The 23,345-nt window shown below is 40.2% G+C and overlaps 2 protein-coding genes across 5 annotated transcripts in view; both read left to right on the top strand.

Moving 5' to 3' along the window:
- METTL8 (methyltransferase 8, tRNA N3-cytidine) overlaps nt 1–21,281 on the top strand; it is a 116,517-nt gene extending 95,236 nt beyond the window's left edge. Inside the window, exons 14-16 of the transcript XR_011810635.1 lie at nt 19,707–19,796; nt 20,534–20,580; nt 21,089–21,281. The gene's annotated coding sequence lies outside the window, so the exon portion shown is untranslated. The remainder of the gene's footprint in view (nt 1–19,706; nt 19,797–20,533; nt 20,581–21,088) is intronic.
- The window catches only part of TLK1 (tousled like kinase 1), a 68,468-nt gene continuing 64,829 nt past the window's right edge, over nt 19,707–23,345 (top strand). Inside the window, exons 1-2 of one of the 4 annotated variants that reach the window (XM_013098883.5) lie at nt 19,707–19,796; nt 20,534–20,580. Coding sequence is in view for 1 of the 4 variants with exons in the window: in XM_027461925.3 (XP_027317726.1) it covers nt 22,190–22,337 (148 nt within the window). In the remaining 3 variants the exon portion in view is untranslated. Of the gene's footprint in view, nt 19,797–20,533; nt 20,581–21,741; nt 21,763–21,793; nt 22,338–23,345 lie in introns of those variants that run through there. The other 3 variants (XM_072040950.1, XM_027461925.3, XM_038182364.2) reach the window with 3 other exon arrangements.

The following is a 23,345-nucleotide window of genomic DNA, read 5'->3' as shown; positions in this document are numbered from 1 at the left end:
GACTTGAATTTTCTACACTCACTTCAGGTTTAATCTGCATCCCCACAAGCTACCAGTGCAGCCTTTAGTCAAATTTGTATTTACTTAAAAATGAAGAGAAAATAGCAGTAGCAAGAAGCTGCATCTTTGGAATGGATTTCACAGAGAGAGACCCTGGCATGTTAATCCCTGGTATAAACGGGTGTAATTCTCAATAACAATGCTAAGCTTGTTTACACAGGGGCTGAGCTAAACCCAAGGATGATAAACAATGCTGTTCAAAATCAATCATTTAATCATTTTGTGATCTAACAGCCAAAGATGTTTGTGTTAATAAAAGATGGTGTGACAAAGCTGTGATTGTCACCAAGCATGATTTGCTTTGAGATAAAAATATATATATGACAAATACACTGATAATCATATTCTAGATAAACATTTCATCTTGTTATTCAAGAGCGAATATTAGCAAGTTGAATAAATACTTGGTGATAGTCACCAAACTGTGAAGATCTAGTTTTTAAATTGGAAACAGTGTGAGCTTGCTTGTACAAAGAGAGAACAACAAAATCACACTAGCAATAATTTTACATTTTATTTTACTGAAATTTACGAAGAATCAATATATTCAACAAGAGCCTGGTTTTAGTTTCTTTTTATTTTGTATGTATTTATTTCAATAACAAATGAAAGTCAATGAAAAAAAGAAGCAGTATGGCACAGTCTGCAAAGCATGTAAGTATTATTATATCATTTAAGATATTTAATGAACTACTAAACCACACTCTTCTTGCATCACTTGGCTTGAGGCAGAGTATCAGAAACAGTAAATATTTATTTTACTTTGAAGCAATTAATATTTAGCAAAAGGCCTGAAGGTTAAATCTGAAAAAAAGATCTTTGAATCCTTGACCCAGATTTCTAACATCATTTATGTCAGTGGGAGACCAGAAGACTCTGAAAGTCTGTGGAGTTGCTTCAAGATGTAGACTAGTTGCTTGTGATTAACCAGATTAACTGGTGCCCAGTATTTCCTATAAAAATAAAAATGCAAATATTGAAGTACAAAAATGTTCTATCAATAAGAACATCTATATTAATAATTAAAATATCAAGATCAGTTGCACAGAGAGAATACCTTTTGTTCACTACTCTTGTTATTTTGCTTTAAGGGCTGAAGTTATTTTGGTTTGGGGATGCTTGCATATTTGTGTTTATATTTTAGGGTAAGATCTTCAGAATATTTTATTCTACAACATTCTCTAATGGGTAGTAATTATTATAAAACCTGACAACATAACAGACAAGCATGATTGATTAAGATAAGTGATTTACAATAAAACTGCTTAAGACATGTTCATTTTTGCTCTCAAATACTTGAGAAAGTACCTGTGATAAAATATGCCTATTCTTAAAACTCAACAGTCCTTTTGAGACTAAAAGAAAAAAAATTGTAAAGGTAAGATTTAAAAAAAAAAAAAAAAAAAAAAAAGGAAAAAATGGCTTTTTTAATGCATTTTCAGAACATGAAAATAGATCGCTGTTTCCCTGTCTTTTTAGATTTTGTAAAAATCTTTGTTATTCCATCACCAGAAGACTTTGTATATTGGTGCATTTTTCTAAGGAAATACCGGTAAAGCATGATAATTTAAATTTACAGTGTACTTTGGGATCCTATTTTTTCTGCAATTCTCCATTCTCCTTCCTCGAGATCAGTCTATCAAATAAAAAAAAAACCAAAAACTGTAACACTATTTGAAAGCCACAAATTCCTGATGATAATACAGGCAAATACTAACTGGGTGTTTTTTCCAGTGGATTTTCCTACCACCTGTGAAATCAAGAATGGAACGGTTTTAACAGCCATGTTGCCAGCATTTCTTTCAGTAGAGGTATTCTCTGTGTATGTTTGTGATGCTTCATATAGCTTTCACATTCTTGTTTCCAACTGTTTTATATTAACAAAGTTTTCCAAGATTCCCAAGTGGAATATATTATTACTATTTATATTCATAAAGTGACTAAATACAAAGTTTAGCATGTGTAGCTACGTGAAAAATGACAGCTTCAGGTCATTTGGTTTTCATCCCCAGCTTACTAGGCAAGAGCAGCAATGAACTTGCAAATGTTCCTGAGGTGAGCCTAGTTACCTTTTTTATCATACTACCAAGCTTTTCAGTGTCCCCCTGAATTTACAAAATCAAATAAAAAATAAAAATGACAGCTATTGCCTAAGAAAAGCCCAAAGGGCTTGGATTATGTGCATGCATATATATATATATATATATACATATATATATATATATCCTTAAATGAGAGAATAGGAAACATCAGCAGTCTGGGAGGTAGAGACATGAAGTTGGCAGGCATCCAATTAAAGAGAAGTCCAGGCACGAGAAAAAAGAAATTCTGTAAAGAGGATTTTGACAATTTAAAAGAGAAGGTTTGTACACGCAGGAGTTCTTCCTAAATGCAGTGGTAGCATGGGATGAGAAGTAAAATAAAAGTTATTAATGGACTTCCATTTTTTGGTCTGGAAAAGTGTGTAAGCTGTAACTGTCACGTCTGGACTTTCTAAGCACTTTTATACAAGAGGTCTGCTGGGGATCCAGATTCTTTTGCAGTTGGTACAGGTGCTGAGTCATCAGGAAAGTTGGCCATTTGGTTTTAGGTTTCTAAATATAGAGGTGAAGATTTAAAGCCGTAATCTGGGAACGGTGGTCACTTTTATGCAGCTTTGGTAGCCTGAATGATTTCGTTCTTAACAGGGTTCAATACCAGAGCCTTAGCTGTGCTTAAATTATACATACTCTTGAAAATCGTCACTTCTGTGAAAAACAAACCTTAGTAATTACAATAAAAATGAAGAAGAAATGTAGAAGAGTGGCAAGTTTTAGTCTCTTAGCAAGCATGAAAACTCTTAGGATAGCTTGTGTGTGCTTTCAGTCTATACAGAGGAGCTGGAACAAGTAGGCCTTGAGGGAGGCGATAGAAGAATAACCTAACGTAATGAAGAAAGCTTTGGTGAAACCTTAGAAAGGGTGAATTTTAACTATGCAGTTGGGCTGGTGGTTTTTTAATTTCTGATGAACTGCAGCACACGGTTGGAAACTTTGCTAAAATAGGACCTTACTTGACACTTAAAGTGCTGTTGCAGAGAATCAGAATTACAAAAAGGCATTTTCACTTTCGCTGTAGATTAATTTGAATAATCCAGTATCATATAGGATAGTAGTAGGAGCTTTTTCTTTAAAAAGCAAGGTTTTACATTGGTGAGTCATTGCTTTACTGTGACAACGTTTTGTGCCTTTTGCATTGATGCTAGCTGAATAAATGCTTTCTGAGAGTGTCCCCGCTTGAAAATGCAAGGTGGGCTGGGGAGGGAAGGGAGAAATCCTGCTCCACCAGCAGCAAAGTCTGTCTGGTTAAATGTGTACATTACAGCAACGGAGTGCCTGCACAGTGACATCGTGGTGCCCGTGGCTCATTCCTCATTCCTGCCACACCAGTCTGCTGCACAGCATGTGCATCATAGGTGTCATCTTCCCCCCTCCCCCAAAAGGCAAGGTATTCCAGGAAAATGAGCCTTGAACAAGCTGTGAGGTTGAATGGGTATTGTTTTGGCAGGCCAGGTATGGCCCAGGGGTGCACCAGTGCCTGACTCTGCTTTAAGTTCAGTAAATGCTTCGTTATTTATATTGATTACAATCCAGGTAAGCAAAACTCTTGGTGATTTTAAATTAAGGGAAGGATATCTAGCAAGTGGATAGCAGCTGAGGAAAGAGTATTTTGAGCGAAAAGTTCTTTCTATAAACTTTGTATCGAGCTTTTATTTGCTGTACCAGCAGTGCAAACAGAGCTTTCTAGTGGGGTGCAAAATACCTGTAGCTATGTTAAGCTTTGAAGGATTAGCCATTGCATCCAACATACAGTGCTTTTGTACAGTGGCAGTTCACATGCAGCTGATTGGTTAGTCAAAAAGAAAAAAAAAAAAAAGCGTTTCCCCTTACTATAAGATGTGAGCTTCAAAATGAGACTGTGCCCTCATTTTCCATGAGAACTTAAGACATGCAAAGCTTGAGGTTTTAAAAGTTAGTCAGCCATGTGTGAGTTACAAAACCACAATGAGTTAGAAACTTGTGTTAAAATTTGAAATGAGTATTTTTTTTATTTGCTTCTAACTTAAGACCAATTTGATAAGTTTCATTCCATCTGGTGTAAGACTAAGTATGACTATTTTACAGCAAAAGGGGATTTCTTGATAATATTACAGTAGGATGATAACAAGAATCTGTTTCTGATTAAACTAGGGCAGATGACTGCATTGGCACTTAAAATGTACCATTATTAGTCTGCTGCTAGACGCAGACTTCTTGTCTGTTGTTTTGACACCTGCTGAACTCTTCTTTCAGTTGTTTTCTCAGTCTGAAGGCCCTCAAGTTTCAGTCACCCCTGTTAATTCTGAAAATGCTGCTACATGAGGTGAAATTAAATTTACATAGCAAATGCAGATTCATTGTATGAAATATACTTGCAGATTTCTCTAATGAATCTTCCAATGCCAAAAAGGGCCCACAACAGCTTCTTAGTCAGTGGCCACTGTTATGCAGTGCTTAAATTACTCACAAATACAGTCCCTCTAGTAGAGAGCATCTCTAGTATGACTTATTTTTAATATAATATAGTAGCATTCTTTCCCATGATTCCTACCTCAAAGCTGATATAACGCATCCTGTTCCACCCATTGGGAAACAAATACAGGTTCTGTCACCAGCTTCATTCAAGGTATGAATTCATCAAGAAGAAATTTCATAATTGGGTCTGCATCTATTGCACATCCCTGTCCAGGTAGATCTCTTGATACTTTGATCAGTTCAGTATGGCATATTATTGGTCTACGTTTTCAGGACATTATCGATATTTGTGTTTGTTTTTTCTCTGAGATACAAAAATGTGGAATCTTCTGGCCAAATGAAAAGGAGAGAGAAAATCTTGAAGCTTGAGTATGTCTGTGCATTGTTGGACTTACTTTTTAAAATCAGTTTTTCAGTTCTTCCCAGAAGTGCTTTAGTAAAAGATAAGTGTTGGTGTGCAGCAGTCACAGGACAGAACCAGCCTAGAGCCTGTGTCTGCACCTTACAGAAAAGGCCTGTAATGGGAGCAGTGCGATGACTTCATACAAAGAATCCTGAAGGAGAAGCTAAGCTGTTCTGTGTTCTCATTTATTAGACAGAGAGAGAGAACTGAGGAGTAACCTTTAAGGAATTCACATCGTACCTGTATAATTTGCATTTAGAAAGGATGTTCCTTTAGTGTTCAAATTGGTTTATTGAATCCATGTTAGACTCCTGTAAATGCTGCACAGCTTTTGCATCTCCAGTACTTTGCCTAAATGAAAAACTAACCTTTGGAGTCTGTCTTAGCTGTATTGCATTTATGTTTGGTCTAATAGAGGTGATGAAAGTCATTGAACTGAATGGCACAAATTTGCTTGGCCCTTTAGAAGGAGCCTTAACAACAATCTCACTTGGATGTTCAGAGTGACAGGAATTAACATCATTCCTATGCATGGGAACATACTTCTGCTCGAAACAGCCCTCACAAACTCATGTTTCAGTAATCTGTGGGGCAGACTTTGGTGCTAAAGGAGGAAAACCAGAATGTATTTGTTTAACTTCTCCCAAGAGAAGTTAAAAAGAAGGCAAGTACTTTGAGTGGTTAGCAAGCCTCCCTTCATTTTGATTCTACTGACTGACCTACCATGAAGAAGCTTGAAACAAAACTCATGTTACTGAACAAAAATATTTTGTACGTAAGTGTGATAAGGAGCTATGGGATTGGTGTGGATGTGGACCGAGCTTGTTTTTTTCCTCTAGGGTACAGGTTATGTTGACAGTAAATTCTTCTCGCAGATAGTGGTCATGAGAAGTTTTGCCATGCAGATCAGACAGAAAACTGTATTGGAAGTGTAGGAGAAACTGGGGGGGTGATTAGGGAGAATGACACACCTCTGTCATACACCTGCTTCACCCCCTTTCAGTTTCAGCATTTTTGTGTAGATCTCATGGGATCTTATACAAAGACTTTATGGTCAAGACAGTATTTAACAAGCTGTTTAAGATCTGTAAGGTTTTAGGATTTGTTTGTGATTTTTTTTTTACAAAAGCAAAATTTCATTGAAGCCAGACATGAATATAGTTTGTGAATTACATGTGGAAAATGCTTTGTGGGAAAAATGCCCATAATTCCTAACAGGGTATTTTAATATTCTACTTAATATATCCAGCATTAGAGACATGAGATTCTAAGTAGCATTTCTGAGTTTATTCATAGCAGTCACTGCTTGTTTGTGTTAAGGCAGGGTGACAATTTAGCTGTGATCCTGAAAGTGGGGAAAAAAAAAAAAGTTAATTTCTTTGTGAACTTTGCAGTATCAGTGCAATTGCTCTTTTCAGCCAGGGTCTGGGATTTCCTGAGTTATTCTGAACATATGGTAGCCTCAGTTACTGGTGTCTTGGTCTCCAGAAGGACTATTTTTTACACTGCCCTGCAGATCTCTTTGCCAAACAACCTGGATAGTTTGTAGCTGTCGTATCAGCAAAAAGGGCATGGCTGCAATCCTGTAGTTCAGCACAGCTGCTTAACTGTTTTGGATGTGTGAGGCTCAGAAACTGTCCCATCCTGATGAATAATAATCTTATCTCAGTCCTTGTCAGCTTATGGCTGGGATAAGGCAAGGGAAATATAACGTGTGTAGCAGTAACTTTGGCTCAGAGCTAGCGTAGAGCAGTACTGTGTACTCCCAAAGACCAAGGATACTTCCCTGTTTGCCTTCTATTCCTTGCTGTGCCTTTTCAAAGAATAACAAATCAGCAGTATCCTGCTCTATTTTCCCTAGGCACTCCAAGAATGAGATGTGGGGTATTTAAGGGATCTCCTGAAGCTCAGAAATGAAACATGGATCATCTAGAACAATGGGTCTTCCCACAACAATAGCAAATCTTGACTGTGTGAGAACAGTGTTTTCTTTGGAAATGGTTCAGCTCTGTCTCAGAAGCTACAGAAAAGGAATATTTCTTTTATGTTGTGTGCTCCACCATAAGGACCCATATTTTTGTACGCATGTGCAAAGCAAAATAAAATTTCCAAAAGAAAGCAAGCTGACTTGCTCCTTCACAGCTCCATGCAGACAAAATCTTAGAACTGCATAAATAGCAGTTTGGTGCTTTATGCATGCCTATGACATGGTCAGGAAACAAGATATAAATACATAAAGAATAGAATAAAAATATAAACTATTATGCAGAGATGTCTTGATGCATTTTTGTTTCTCTTTAAATGTTATAAATAAATGAATATGTGCAATTGACCATAGATAATCATTTACTCCTAATGACCTGAAATCTTCATTTGGAACAAGGCTTACAGGATATTTTATAAGTTCTTTGGGATTTTTTTTTTAAAGGAACTTGGCATATGAATATGTGAGTGTAATATGGCACTATCATCAAAAAGAAGATCAAAATAGTGACTAGAATAAGTGAAAAGGAGACAGAACTGGCACAAATCTGTATGGAACAAAGAAGTTACATTTATTATCCAAAGTACATCTCCCATTGGGAGCTTGGGTAGGTATCATACAAATCATGATGGAAGATGTCATCTAACGAAGGACCATTATTATGGGAAGCAGGTAGTCTCCATTTTGAATAAAAATCTAGGCACAATTACATTGCTTGTTAGCATGCAAGCAGCCAAAGGAGCCCTGTCTCTTATTAGGCACTTAGTCTTACTACCTGATGTGGAATTGTCTAATAGGAAATTGGGTAGGAATTTCTGTGAAAAAAAATGCAAATAATGTACAAAGTCATGTCTATGAGTCTTATGACTGGTTTTAGTGCTTTAAGATTAAGTTCAGGTTGCAATGAAACAAATATTTTGGCTGTTCTTGGGGTTTGTGAGTGTTATTAAGTACGTGAATATCAAATAACACCATACACCTGATTTATCTGATAGCAAGTTATGTTCCCGTTGCTTCCCTAGGATCCTGAAACCTTGCCTGAATGCCATCACCTGAGACAGGCATTTCTTTCACTGTTTTTTCTGTGACAGCGAATGTGAGTGCCAAATCTATCTTTGGAAGGCATAAATGAGATGCATCGTCTTTTAGTGGTCAGGTCTGATAGATACGCTCTTTTATGTATCTGCATAGAGTCTTATATAAGATTTTGCAAAAGTGAGAGAAAGTTTTCCCTAGGGAGAGAGATGAGGAATAAAGGATTAGTACATCTCTCCATACAATAACTCCTAATGTGAAATTCTAGCCCTATTTATAACAATGAGAGCTTTGCTACTGACTTGAGTAGGATCACAGTTTTACCCCTAAGGTGCAGTTGTGCTTTCCTAGGAGAGCTAATGTACAAAATACAGCCTCTGCCAGCACATCATCAATGCAATAGCATGGAAAGAGGGTAACATTAAATGACATCCATAGCCAATAATAGCTGCTGCAAGCATCCTGTCGAGCAGAGTATTGATGTTAGTCACCAGCCTTCTGGGTTTACGTAATATTTTCTTCATACCTGGATGAAATGAACTTAGGATGAGTTGGGGTTCTTTGTGGAATTGTGGTTAGCGTTTTGTTATTGTTGTTGCTTTATTTATTTATTTATTTTACTTTTTCTGAAACTCGTCAAAGAATGTCTCATGTGGTGTTGCTTCTTTGATTTTTATTAATAAATCACACCATATATAACTAAGTTTTTAAAGCCCTTCAAGGCACTGTTTAATTTTTCAGCTCTCCTTGTCTGGTTCTGTCTAGCTCTTTATTAGCTTCCTGTCCTCAGGCCTTGCCTTTTGTAAAGCAGATATCATCATGCATGCATTTCTGTGAAGTGTCTTGCATCTCACGAAAGAAGGAAAAGACTCTTAACTGGGATCCCAGCCTTCCCTGACCCACTGCTCAGTAGGAAGTGTGCTGTGGATGACAGCAGCATTACAAAGTGTCTTTGGCCAGCAAAGGACCTACAAGTCACAGGCTGAAGACTGTTGCTTAATATCTTCTAGGTAAGACTAACATACTCTTTTCGATAGGGCTATTTAGATGTCAGACAAGAAAATAACTCCTTGATTTGTTTGCATGAGAATGAATCCTGCAGATAAAATTATATTGCGTAATAATTTCCTGCAGCTCCCCAGATACTTGTTAGAGTAGTCCAAAATTTAATTCAGCATCTCCCTATGAAATTGGATCTCTACTTTGTACTTCTGATTGCTTCTCTCAGCTCGATTAATGACATGGAAGCACTTGTTCTTTCTCTGAATAGTGTCTGGGTGCCTCCTGCCAGAGCAGTGAAGATCACCTTTTGCTGAGCTTATACATATATGCAGCAATAGCAGCCATAATGGGTGTTTCAGTGCACTGTGTAATATCTTCTTCCAAATTAAGGGGGCTTTGACACATCAGTCAGTTTCCTCTGCCTGTATTTGATTGCACACTTAAAATCAGCTGACTCAGATCAAGTGGTGCCTTGTAGCTTTAAACTCAGCAGTGGCTGTTGTCTATGTTAAGGGAATTCTTCTGTCACTGTAAATGAGAAAACAAGACTCAGACTAACACTGGCCTTGGAATTTCTTTGTAATGATCCTCCCTGAGAAACTTAGAGCTTTCTTGATTGTAAATAGGAAAACTTTTGAAGGAGTATGTGCACATGGCAGAGAGAACTTAAGAAAGTTTATTGAATAATTTCCAAAAATAAAGTGGAAAAAGATGATGTGTATCAAAGCAGAAAGAAGCAAAGCAGTAGCGTGAGGTGACACAGTGCTTTAAGATTCTGAAGGCAAGCTGGAGATTGTACTTGGGACTAGGCAAAGTTCTGCATTGAGATATTGGAGGTCAACATCCTGAGATACTGAGACCACTTCATTGCCCCATTTCATGCTAACGTGTTTCAGGCTACTGTGTTGAGTATCTCTAATATTTGGCTTTTTATACTACATGCAGTAGATTCAGTTTTCCTGTTTTTACAGGCATTATTTTCAGCAGTGTGCCCCGAAATGCCTTATGGATTCAAGCTGTCCCTGAATCAGTGTTGCAGAGGATGCAGTTTTGATCTTTTTCTCGAATATATGAACTATAGATAATACATTCTGGCATACATCTTTCAGACCAGACTGAAAGCATTCAGTTATAGACATTTCAATTAAAAAAAAAAGGGATAGAAATATAACATAGATGGGAAACAGAGGATATCTCAAAATGAGGTCATAATGGAGGACTTAAATTACACATCTATTGAGACAGCAAAAGGACATGCTCAAAATATGCTGCAGTATCTGCATGCAGATACTGACTTTTACAAATATGCAACAAATATGGATTGTTTGTGAAAGCAACAGCAATAGGTCAAGATGTAACATAACAGAAATCAACTCTGCAAATATAAATATTTATTATTAGTGGACAGTAACTGCTTCCTACTAAAACTGGCAAGAATGACGAATCCAACCCTCTCAATATTTACTGAAGAATTAGGAAGCTAATGAGAGAGAGTGCAGCAAAAAAAACCAACCTTATGCATTCTAGAAAAATAAGCAAAGCTAGCATTGCCAGACCATAATGAAGAATACTCCAGTGTACTGAAAGCTACTGGGCTGCAGATCCACCTACTTAAAATACACCAGTGCTTGCTACTGAACCAAGCAGTGACAAATATGAAATGAAAAATCCTGCATTGATTGAAGAATATGCAGAATTCTTTCCCTTCTGTATTTTTTTGATTGTTAGTACTTCTATGAAACACTGCTGGATGGCCATTGAGCAGATTACAAGTAAGAGATGAATACGTCTGGTTTGATCTTTGAGCCTCTTTCATTAGGGGCAGGTAAGAGTCAATGTCATCTCTGCATACTGTAGCGTATTTTAATATCTGCTGTTATTCTCTGGGTTGGTTTGCAATTTGAGTCTTTAACTTATGACCTCTTTTTTCATTTAGCCTTTGATTACACCCCAAAAGAGTAGATTCACTTGAACTACAAAATCCCTGATTGTTGTGGTACTAATAAGCATTATGCCTACTGAGAGCTGCAGTAGAAGAGAAAGGGAGGCTTGACACCATCTTTTGTCTGTGTTAGAGCAAGAGGAGAGGGAAAGATGTCCAGGAATTGTCTTATCATCACATGCACATACACAAGCATTTTTATTTATCTAATCTCCTGGATGCTTTTTCAATGCCCATCTTAATCCTTTGTTCTTGAAGTAAGCAAAGGAAAACTGTATGACAGGCATTTAATTTTTTTCTTTCTCAAGAGCAGCTAGTATCCCTTGTGTTGGGAAGAAAATGGGACCATGTGGAAAGCTAGACTTCAATTAACACATCGAAGGGCAGTTTGAGGGGTTTTGCCTAAAACTAACAGTTAGCTGAGTTGCGGGACTGTGGGAATTTTGCATTTTCCTATATGCTCGTGTGTAGCTTTTTTACCTCTCCTATTTCTCTACTTTTTCTTTCCTTCTCCGAAGGGGCTGAATGGAAAGCAGTATAATCTTGTTGAATATATTCTATGGTTCTTGCTGATGAATTAGATGAACAGCTGCTGGGAACAGTCTGGGAATACAATTTGGTGAAAAAAAGAGATGAGATACAAACAAATTCCCTTATGATGCCATTCATTCTATATGCAATATTATCCCAGAGGGGTGGAAGGATGGCAAGGCCTAAAATTCAATTTCAATTTGAGCTGGTTTTAAAAGAAGCAATTCTACATAAGCTGCACCCACAAAAACATGTATTTATAGGCACAAACTTCTACTTCGTAGGTAGAAATGGCACAGTTATTTGTATATGTTTGTTCTTTGTATGCATAAGAGCTTACTTTTACAGGGACAACCAGTGTACTTTATTCTCAATATTTCCCAAACAGATATGTTAATTCTTACACTATAGAGTTCATATCTTTTTTGTGTGCTCTAAACAAGGTGTGGAGGGGAAAAAAGAAAAAATAAATAAATAAAGGCCTACATTTTAGCATACAGGATGATCAAAAATCAATTCTAGAAAATGAAAAGGAACTTAGTGGTATGTGTCAGTATTCCTGTAATGTCCTCCCAATCACGTTTCTGCATTGTAAAAATCCAGCATGCGATTGTGTGTTAAGATTGGAAATTAAAGCTAATCTCCTCCTCAGTTGCCTTTTGAATGTCATACAGCAGCTAAGCAATGGGCATTTTGTTTTCTTGTCTTGCTGCTTCAGTAAATTCCTTCTCAGGTTCTCTTCAGCTAGCAGCATCTGGGAAACACACACAGAATTAAACATGCCTGTCTGAAGAAATGGGAGAGCCAAAGAATAACATTGATCTTGGATAAATTACCGTTTATTGTACTTCTGATAATTCACACTATTTTAGAAAGGTTGAACAGATTTTTGATGGGGATCTCGGTAATGTGGAACATGTTATGGCCTGTGGCCACACATCCCATAATTTGAACTAGACCTCTGTGTTTTACCAAGTTGTTTCCTTTTATCCCACTGTAGATCAGTATAACATAAACCCAGGTAGTAGGAATTGGATGCATTTCTTTTCGTGATAGGTTGGGGCACCTGGAAAATCATACATTATGCTCTGTATCTTTTGTAAACTACAAGCTTGGTCTGCAAACATAACCATTTTAGAGTTCTAGGAAAGTAAATAATTTTCAAATAAATATTTTAAAATTTATTCTGGAACAGAATTGGTTTTGTGCTTGGATAATTGGGAGAGGCCTTCTTAGTAGTTACGAAAAATGGAGAAAGTATATATATATTTAAAGTAACTCTTAGAAATCATCTAAAAGCTTAATAGTAGTCATGGAGGCTGCAACATGAATGATGGTTTTGTTTCTTTAAAAGGGATTGCATTAGCTGTCAGGATGAAAGTGTCATCAGCTCAGCTGTAACTATAGCTTGACACTTTGTGCCTCTGTGCATGTGCATAGCTTGATATTATCTAAGTACGGGTAACAGTGATACCTAAGGCTACTGTGGATAAACATTGAAGGTTTCTGATGACAGCATCTTAAGCACAGGAGAAAAGCTCTTGTGTGGTTTGTGATACCATCATAACCCTGAGATGCTGACAGAGCTTCATTCACAGTTTTCCTGTGAGTTGCTTTTCATTATTTCTTGTATCACTTTTGTTTCCTGTTGAAAATCATAGGTATTTTTTTCTAAGTCCAGATTAAAGTTAAAAATCAAAATCAAAATACCTTTTACTGCCCTGCTTATTTTAAAATAATTAAAAATCTCAATTTTATGTATTGAAGGTTATAAAATGAATATTTTGGACAATACAAATGTATTTTAAGAAACAATGCAATTAATCAAGAGTAATGTTTTATTTAGTCAAATTTATCACGGCATTATGATTTTTTGCCATGTGGTTAATCATATCACTCAACATGACAACCAACATCATCGTTATTAATAGAATATAGTGAGTACTGAATGCAGCCTTTGCAAAGATATATACGTGCAAGCTGGCTACAAATTGTAAGTAGCATTTGTCATTACAAAAATGTGGGTTGCATTTGTCTGTTTATTCTTGGGTTTTGTCATGTTTATGTTTTCACGTTGCTAGAATGAGTTTTCTTTATTTTTTCATTTTCCTAACTATTTCTTATTTTACATGGAAGTGTTCTTTATTTCACTAAGGTCTGGACTGCATACAGTAGTTGTGCTGCCTAACCTACAGCAGCCAAGTGAAAGGAAACAGGTTATCTAGTACTGAAATCATTACGAGGTGGGGGGGTGGGGGGGAAGAGAGGGGCAGAAAAAGCCCTTAAAAGGTCATCCAGTCCATCCCTGTTCTGAGGCAGGAAATGGGTAACTAGGTCATTCCTGACAGATGTTTCTGTAGGCTGCTGTTTAAAAACCACAAATGAAGGGGATTCCACAATCTCCATAAACCTATTCCATCTAATCTAGACTTTAAGTTGAAAGGTTTTTTTTTGTTGGCTTTTTTTCCCCCATCTGGTCTACTCTTCTTTGCTGCAAATTAAGCACTTATTTGTTATATTTCAGGTGGGAACAAAGAACTGTTGATCACTGCTTTCTGTATGATGCTTTTTAAAAGATGCATTTTCCCCCAGTCTTCTTTTTCTGAACTGACCAAGCCTCATTCCTTCAACCTTTCCTTGTAAGTCCTCTTTTCAAAAGAACTTATCATTCTTGTTGATTTCATTTCAACTCCATCCAAATTGTTTAAATTGTTCTCGGAGTGCATCGCCCAAAATTGCACAGAATACTCCAGCTGAGGCCTCAGCAGCACCGAAGATTGCAAAATAATTAGGTCCTGCATCTCACATACTGTGCGCTTCCTAATACATCCTGGAATGAGAAATGTCTTTCTGCAGCATCATCATGTTGTTGTCTTGTATTTACTTGGAAATCTACTCTAACCTTCATATCATTTTCTGCAATCCTGTTGCCCCATTAAAGTGTCATTATATTATATTGATATATTCTGTTTTATTTTTGTCATCAGTAGTATCTCTCTAGAATTTGAGTTTGTTGAAGTTAGACTGTTGCTCTAGATAAAATATCTAGATATTTTGAATTCTATTTCCAATGTGTTTGCAACCCCCTTCTAGATTTTTTTTATTTTTATTTATTTATTTATTTTACAAATTTTACAGTTTACCTTCTGTTCTATTATCCAAGCTGTTAACTGAAAATTTGAATAAAATAGAATGGATGAGAAATCCCTGAAGGATGTTACTAGTGTGCCATCCTGATTTGTCAGGAAACAGTTGATAAATACTGCTAGGGAGAAATATTTAACTACTTGTGTGTCAACTGTTACTTGATTTCATCTACTGCATTTTTTTGTATTGCAAGCAAAATTAAAGAAGACCAAACTAAGAGCTTTGCTAAATAATGGATACCACATTTTGTTCTTCCTTCTTGTTCAACAGGGCCCTGTCTCAGAAGCAAATTAAAGTGGTTTGACACAACAAATTATTTTTAGATTACATTTTAATGTCTCATCGCTTAATTGTTTCTATTATATTATTGTCTCCATGCCTATACACTAACTGCCTAATAACCCATGTAGTACCCTTCAGTGATGGATGAAGCATTTATGAAAGTTAGGTCAAGTGAACTCTTAATTCCTGAGACAGGCAGTATTTTTATTATCCTTTCTAGTCTTGCAGAACCTCCCTTGTACTTCACGAATTCTCAAAATAAAATAAAAATAATCATGCAGAGATTATTTTAGCTTTTTAAGTGTTCCAGCATATATTTTAGCATGTTTTCCTGTGGAAACAAAGTTTATATGGTCGCACTGGATGACCTGACCAGTCATGTCACACTATGTCTCCATGTTTCTGTGTGATGATTTCTTGTTTTTTAGTTAATCAAAGAGTTTGCTGCTCTCTTTCAATGCTTTCTTTGTGTCAAGGTAGTCTGCTGTTGTGTCTTTAGTATGCCTTTCTCAATAACTGTCAGCTCTCCTATGCTCTTATTTCCTTCTGACTTTATTCCAAAAGATCCACCCACCCTTTCATTCCCTAAGCCAACTAGAATCTGCTTTTGGAAGCCCGTTCTCTTTCTGCTATTCCATGCTTTCTTTCACATAGTTTTATTGTTCTGCAATCAGTTATATACATACAGTCATCTACCTTTGCCTTATCAGTTAATGTTTAATGATTGAATAATACACAAAACAGCATTTTTCCTCTCATCTCCTCACCTATCTGAAATCACAAGTTGTTCTCAGTACCTTTCAGGAATCTGCTAGCCAGCTTGTCTCCTATCCTGTTATTTTCCAGAACCTTGTGTGTGTGCACCGAGGGGTGGTGGGTAAGAAGGAAAGGCTGTCCCAAATTTACCGTGGGACCAGTATCTTTTTTTTTTTTTTTTTTTTTTTTAAGGTATGTGACTTGTCTGTACAGGACCAGGGAGAGGATGCTTGACTAGGTGGGTGTCAGATCTGATCAAGCAAAGCAGCTCCCTTGTTCCCAGCACAAGGGGCATCACGGAGTGAAGCAGCAGACCAGCAGAGCTAGAGCTGGAAGGGAGCAAAGGCAAGGAACCTGTAAATTATAATACTGCCACTTGAATATCTAACATTTCGCCCTCTGTCAGGCTTATTGTTCATGTTATCTAGCCAAAATTTGAAGGCCTTATTCAATAATACAAAACAACAACAACAAAAACAAACAAACAAGCAAAAACAGCTTGAAGTTGGTATGATTTTTGTCCGAATAAAGCATCAAGACGTGCCTCATTGCTGTTAGAAACTGTATACAGACATGGCTCTCTACAAACTTTGTCTGTCTCTAATGGCTTAAAATCAAAGGCAACAAAATAAGCTCCAGGCAAGGCAGATACTTCAGGAAAGAAGATACAAGGTGTAAAGAGTTAGACGCAAGTATGAAAGATGCATGGAAAAGCATGAGCTTAAAAAAAGGATGTAGAGGAAGCCTGACACATAAGAGGGGACTGTTTACCAGAAAACAGCATTATAAAAGGAATAGTCTGAGTGTAGGAAAAAATTGCAGGGAGTAGCAGACAAGTAGATTGCAAGGGACACAGGAAGAAAAGCAATAGAAGAAAATGAAAACAGACAGGTGGGAGAAAAGGAAGTGAATGTAACATCCATCAGGATTGAGTTTTTCATTTCTTCACTGGGGAACATTTAAAACCAAATTATATTTTATTAAAATGACATACACGAGAAAGGATTGTAAAATTGTCTTTCATTCTGACTGGAAGGTAGCTAATAATGTTAGTAGTTAAAGCAAGGAGAATGGAGTAGAGAGCAATGCTTCTATGGAAAGAATGGTTTAATTTTTGTTTCTGGTTTGCAGGAAAGCTGTTTGCAGGCTTCTCAGAGATTTAGAGTACAAATAATCATAGCAGAGGTGGATCACTGGGTCTGACTGCTGGTGATGATATCAAAGGTATATGATAAACGCAGTTTCTGACAATTACACGGATGATAAAAATAGATCTGTGCTTACATGGTGTTTCTGTTCTCGAATGTAGGCTTAATGTGATAGCATTTTTTTCATTTTGGCTTCTCTTCATCTTGATATGCTGGTATATTTAGGGAGGATATTTTTGCTAGTATATTATTTATGTATGTTTTTGTTACCTTGCAACTCAGAGTTGCTAGCAAGTGCTATATTAAAAAAATTATAAAGCATGTAGTGCAGTATGTGGCTCAGGGAGACAGCTGTAATTCAGTGAGCCTCAAAATTAATTTAATCAAGATCTGAATAACTTTTTCCTATGAAAATATCATTGCTTTAAATCAGTTTTAGAAAAGTTTGATTAAACTGGAAAATTAACGTTAGTACAATTACAACATTTCTTTTTGCTCATAAATAGAAATGCTACATGAGAATCAGGTGCAAGAGATGCTAAAATCTGCAAGTGTATTCCATGACAGTAATGCACATGCTGTCACAGTCACTTGGCATTTTACCTTGTATGCAGGCCAAAGCTGCATTTGGAGTCTTGTGAGCAACAGGACACAGATTGGAAGACTCTAGTCATCATCGCAACCCTGGCTGGCTGGGAGTGTGTCGGTATGGTACGGGGAGGACCCATACATGTACTCAGCTCTGTTAGGTGGAGGAAGCGCAGTGTCTGAGCTACAGACTTCCACCATTCACTAAGACAGAGAATGGTTTTTTTTTTTTTTCTAGAGTGCTACATTCCATCTAACCTAGAAATGTCATAAATACATCATTTTAATGATGAAGTAATTTAGGTGTTTTGTATTTGAGCTGCTGTACCAGTATGTCTGTTTCAGTTTCGAGAATATTTTTTCTACCATGATAATCGGATCAGATTGGCTGCTGATGTTGGCATAGTTATAGGGTGTGTGTATGCCCTTCTGTATATGTGAAAAGTGAATGCATATGCATATGTGTATACAAATATGTGTGTGTAAAATTAGCATATGCTGGCAATTATAGCGCTACATCAGCATATCCCTCTGTAACAGCTTTTGTTTCTCCTTTAAGAAAATAACTCTATAAGAGCTATAACAGCTATAAGACACCTTTACAATGGCAGAGAGGGCCATACTATGACAAACTGCATAATGGTCACAGCAAAGTAAAGAGAATCAAATGAGGTAACCTGCTAAAAGTTCTCATGTGTCTATGATACAGAACTTCCAGGATGACAGGGAACCAACAAAGAATTGGAAATCTTCTAAACAGAGTCCAGTTTCACTGGCATTGTGAATAATTGGTGGCCTAAGTCAAAGGTCTTGAATAGCGGTTGCAGAAGAGAATTGCTTGTTTGAAAAAGACAGGAGCAAGGCTGGGTTACTCTATATTCTGTCCAGGAAGGTTAACTTGCTCAAAGTCTAAGAAGATGGAAGAAGGCTGTATATTGAATATTTCTGGTTAAATATATGGAAGGGTAAGAAGACCTAATACTATTGTTGAGCGTATTACAGAACTCTTAATCAAAAGAAGCAGGTGCAGGAAGTAAATACCAAAAGCACCCAAAGTAAAGACACTAATGATCTGATTCCTGCCACTTCCCTGATCTCTAGCTGATAGAGACTGCTATAAGTTTGGAAGTACATAGTTAGTGCTACTCGAGGGATGTACTCATAATTCTGGTAACTCTTGTCTTTCATTCCTAGAAGTTGTACAAGCCAGCTAAATCCAACTCTTCTTCTACATCTATTTCTGATTGTCCCATGAATTTAAAGCCTCCTTTCTAATTATTGACATAATTTTTAAAAAATGGTCTTATTTACAACCTATATGTAAACATACGTTGTTTGTGTAATTGGTTACATGATTTGATCAGTCTCCACTCCCAGATATTCTAGCATCTGCTGCTTCATGAAATTTCAGCCAAATGATATAAAATTGATAGCACTTCGGTGGGAAAGAGAGATATTGAACACCCCATTACTAAGAACATGTATTATTGGATGTTAAGAGTACATATTTCTCATGAGGACACCAAAACATATTTGGTGCCTAAAATCTCTTCCTGTAATTAGTCCCATGACTGTAGCATATTCTTTCCCCAAAACACCTGGGATAAACTGTGAATTTTATATGTAATTTTGAAATTACATCTCTTTGTTCTGTAATGGATGTTTGTAAAAGTTTTGAAATTGACGTTAGACCTGAGTGCAGTTATCATTATAGTTGCAATGCTGTAGGTCACTCCTGCCACAGTCATTCTTATTTTTGCCTGTCAGTCCTTTTCTTTAACCCCTGTCCTTCTCTGTCTCCCAGTTAAGTTCTCTTTTCTAAAGATTTAGGGGTAGACTATGAATTTATTTGTGCACAAAACTTGCATCACAGTACTTCCACTGGCAAAGCTGAAAGTTCTCACAATTCTGTTGTGTTTCAGGATTTGTGTTGCTTGGCTTTTTTTTTTTTTTTATCTTCGGAATAATGAAATTTCAAAATGTTTTTCTGTTCTTCAGCTGTCCTTGATACGAGGGCTGTTACTGTGATAAACCGTTGCTAACTTCCACTTGACATACTTTCAAGGGAGAAATAGCACACAGGCTATTTCACTCCTTTCTGTTCTTATTTGGATTTTGAGGTCCTTCTTTCTCACGCAGCAAAACTAAACAAGATTCCTCGGCCTTAGCTTGGAATCAATCTTTCCCTTGTATGCCGGCAGGTATGTGGCACCTTCTTCATTTCTATCCAGTGCAATCCCACTGAACAGGGATTTCCCCATTTCTACTGCCTCAGGTTATGCTGGATGTCAATGATATGTGGCGTGTTTCCTGCGTATCACAGGAAATCATGATAGCAGGCTATCCCACTCCTGAACACTAGAAGGTAAGGAAAAAGACTGAATATAAAAATCATATATTTATTATTTAAAAAAATATAAAAGAATGTGTAATACTCCTTTAGTACTATTTGGGCTAGAGTCGGTTTTCAATATTTTGGGTGGGTAACACAGAGCTGACTGCTCTCCACTGTGAGAGGTTATCCATCTGGCCACTGGACCATAAAGTTTTACTGCAAAATGAAGGCAGAGTATTGCCAGTGACTGAAAAGCATTATGCACGTTTATGATGCTATATAATATGGTAAGTATTTTAGAATATGTTTGGAAAAATCTAAAAGGTACCGTTTAAGTGATAGCACTGAAGCAATGTGGCTTTACAAGTAAAGGGATACCTAAAATCTGTGTTAAGACACATTAAGAAAGTAGGTTTTCTGTGAAATATGAAGGGGAAATATGTCAGCTCCATGCATTTTTAAAGTCAAGCAGATCACCTTATCTGGAGGTGGTCCATATAATTCATGCTCCGCTTTCGATCTTCATCAACAGCTCAGAAAAACAAGAGATACTGTTCTGTATTATGAAAACTAGACCCCAAATCTACAGAACCCAGTAGACCTCAAGCTGCATTTTGGGACTGGTACCCATTTCTGCAAAGCAAAAGGGGCAGAAAGAATGCTTGTTATGTCTGCTTTTGTAAAGGTAGCAGGCTTTGTGTTAAGTGATGCAAATGAGTATAACAAAGTCACTGAGCTTATTTAACTGACTGTTTCTTACTTGGCAGATTTAACAATGGCATGCTAGAGCAGGATGTACTCCTCAGGAAATGAGGTACGTGTTCACTTATGCTATGGTATGGACTGGGGGATCATGATTATGTTTTGGTTTTATCCTTGCAAGAAATTTCTGTGCTAACTGATGAATATTAATATTGCAGTCAGAGTGAACTAGCACGGTTTTACTTCACGTCTAAGTACTAGCCATTTCCTGGCGTAATTTGCTTAGGTGAAGCCTGAGAAGTCCTGTATCAAGCTGTTAAGAAGCAAGTCACGGTTGAAGTATTAGATCACTTCGCCATACCCACAAAAAAAGTATAGCTGTTGCTAAGTATATGTCCTGGAACAGACTTGCTTAGCAAGTAAACATACTAATTTTTACTTCAGGTTAATACCAAATTGCTAAGAAACTTGCAGTTATGCTGTATACTTGTGGGAGGTGAAGATCTTAGATAATTTGACAGATGCCACTAAGAAAGAGAAAAAAAAAAAAGGGTAGTATCTGCCTTGTGCAGGGATCTGCAACCCCCCGCTAGTGATCCGTGCTTGTTGTTCTCGAACAGAGGGGAAGGCAGGCGGCTGAGTGGATGGCCAGGATGCCTCCACATGGCACCGCACCACGAGTGCCATGTCCAGCAGATGCAGATACTCACGCTGTATGCAGAACGCAATAAATCTGCGCGCTGGGACACTTCGAAGTACTCGAAGCCAGTTCCGTGCACCAGTTTCACTCATCAATTAAAAGGCTTTCTTCCAGCCCTGACTTTATCACGTCTCTCCCATGCCCGCTCAACACCCCGTTACTTGTGGGGAAGGAAGCGGTGAGCGCGGGGCTCCGGCGCAGCTCCGCCCGCCTCGCAGCCCTCTTGCGGGCAGGGGTGCGGGTGGCAGGGCCGGGCCGGGCGGGGGCGATGCGCGAGCGGCGCCTCCCCCTGCTCCTGCTCCTGCTGCTGCTGCTCCCCGCGGCCCCCGCTTCTCGCCGCTGCCGCCGGCTCCCCGGGCGCGGACTCCGCGTGCCCGCCCCGCGCCGAGGAGCGGCGCTCCCTGCCGGCGGCGCCCGCGGGCCGGGCTCTGGGCTCCGCGCCCCGGCGGCATGAGCGGCGCGGCCTCGGGGGAGCCGGCCCCGGCCCCGGCGCCGCAGGCACGGGGGGCAGCGCCCGCGGTGCGCGCCGCAGCGGGGGCGGCGGCCGGGGCCGGGGCCGGGGCCGAGCGGCCGCCAGGGGCCGGGCCGGGGCAGGTGCGTGCGCGGGGGGCGCCGCTTGCTGTGCGGCTGGGGCTGGGCTGGGCTCGGCGCGGCTCGGCTGGGCGCCGGCGGAGCGCGGCGCTCGCTCGGCAGCGCTCGTGTTTGCGCATGACCCCTCCCCGCCTGCGCCCTCCCCTCCCCTCCCCGGCGGCGGCGGCGGCGGGGAAGGTTAGGCTCGCACACAGGCGGCTGCTCGGCGGCGGCGGCGGCGACGCAGTGCAGAGGTGCGGGCAGGTTGCGCCGGCCCCGCGCCCCGTCCCTCCCGCGCCCCGCCTGCCTCCGGAGCCCTCGCCCCGCCGGCGGCCTCGTCGCGCCGGTGTCGGGCCGGCCCCCCGGCCATGAGCGCGGCGCTGGGTGTCCCCCCGCCGCGCCGCCTCCCCCGCCGCCCCCGGCGGCTGCCGGGCTCCAGGAAAGTAGCTTGATGAGTGTCCAAAGTAGCAGTGGAAGTTTGGAGGGGCCGCCATCTTGGTCCCGGCTCTCCACGTCCCCACCGAGCCTGCAGGGCTGCTCCGCGGCGGCGGCGGCCTCCCAGCTCCACGGCGCGCCGCCCGGCAGGCCGCCCAAGGAAGGTAACCGGCGCGCCGCGGGGCTGCGCGGGGGGCCCGGCCCTCGGGGAGGGGCCCGGCGACCGCCGCCGGAGGCCGGTCCCGGGCTGGCGGGGAGAGGCGGCGGCGGCGGCGGCGGCGGTGGCGGCGGCGCGGGGTCAGCCCTGGGCCCGGCGGCGCCGCGGGGAGCCTCGGGCGAGCGGGGCCGCGCCGCCCCCGCCCGCCGCCGCCGCTGCTCCTCGGCGCCTCCTCGGTGCCCCTGCGGCCGGCTCCGCTCCCGGCCGTCCTCCCGCGGCGGGCGCTCGCCTCTGCTCCCGCGGCGGCTCTCCTCGGGCGGCCGCTCGCCGCGTCCTCCCCGACAGCGGCTTCCCCTCCTCCTCCTCCTCCTCCAGCGGCGCGCCGGAGGTGCTGGTGGATGCGGCCGTTGTTGCTGGATGGAAGGAGTCGGGCACTTTTGGCAGCATGGAGGTGGGGCAGAGAGAGGGACCGAAATCGCAGCGTTTGTCCCTAGCACGAAGACGCCCTCGGGAGCGGCTGCCTTTGCGGCCCGAGGTGACAGGGCACCTTACGGCCACCACGGAATGACTGCAACTTTCTCCTTTCCTCCATCACGTCTTAGATGATAATATTTTTCTCCTCCCTCGCCTGCTCCTCCCCTCTTGTGTTACACCGACAGCCAGAGCGGGGTGTTGTGGGTGTTTGCAGGGAATATCTGTATGAAGGTTACAAGCAAACAAGTCCCCTTTCTATTCCGTTTCGCTTATTGTCTGTTTTTTCCTCCGTGCATTGAGATGGATTGCCACAAGATGTAGCAGTTATACAGCTGGTGAACGGCTCGGAGCTTTCAGCTAAAATAACTACTTGCTGAATGTCGGCTGGTGGCGGAGGAGAACTTTTATACACAGATACTTGCATACTAAACAGTTGTATAATTTTACTCGATTTGCCCCGGTTTAATGAATTCCGTATAGCTTTTCTTCTAGTGTCTGCAAAATGTCGCTGCCTAAGCAGGAAACTTGCTAACTTTAAATA

The sequence above is a fragment of the Anas platyrhynchos genome, chromosome 7 (genome assembly GCF_047663525.1).
Source record: "Anas platyrhynchos isolate ZD024472 breed Pekin duck chromosome 7, IASCAAS_PekinDuck_T2T, whole genome shotgun sequence".
Taxonomy (NCBI): Eukaryota; Metazoa; Chordata; class Aves; order Anseriformes; family Anatidae; genus Anas; species Anas platyrhynchos.
This window is presented reverse-complemented; position numbering and strand designations above follow the sequence as displayed.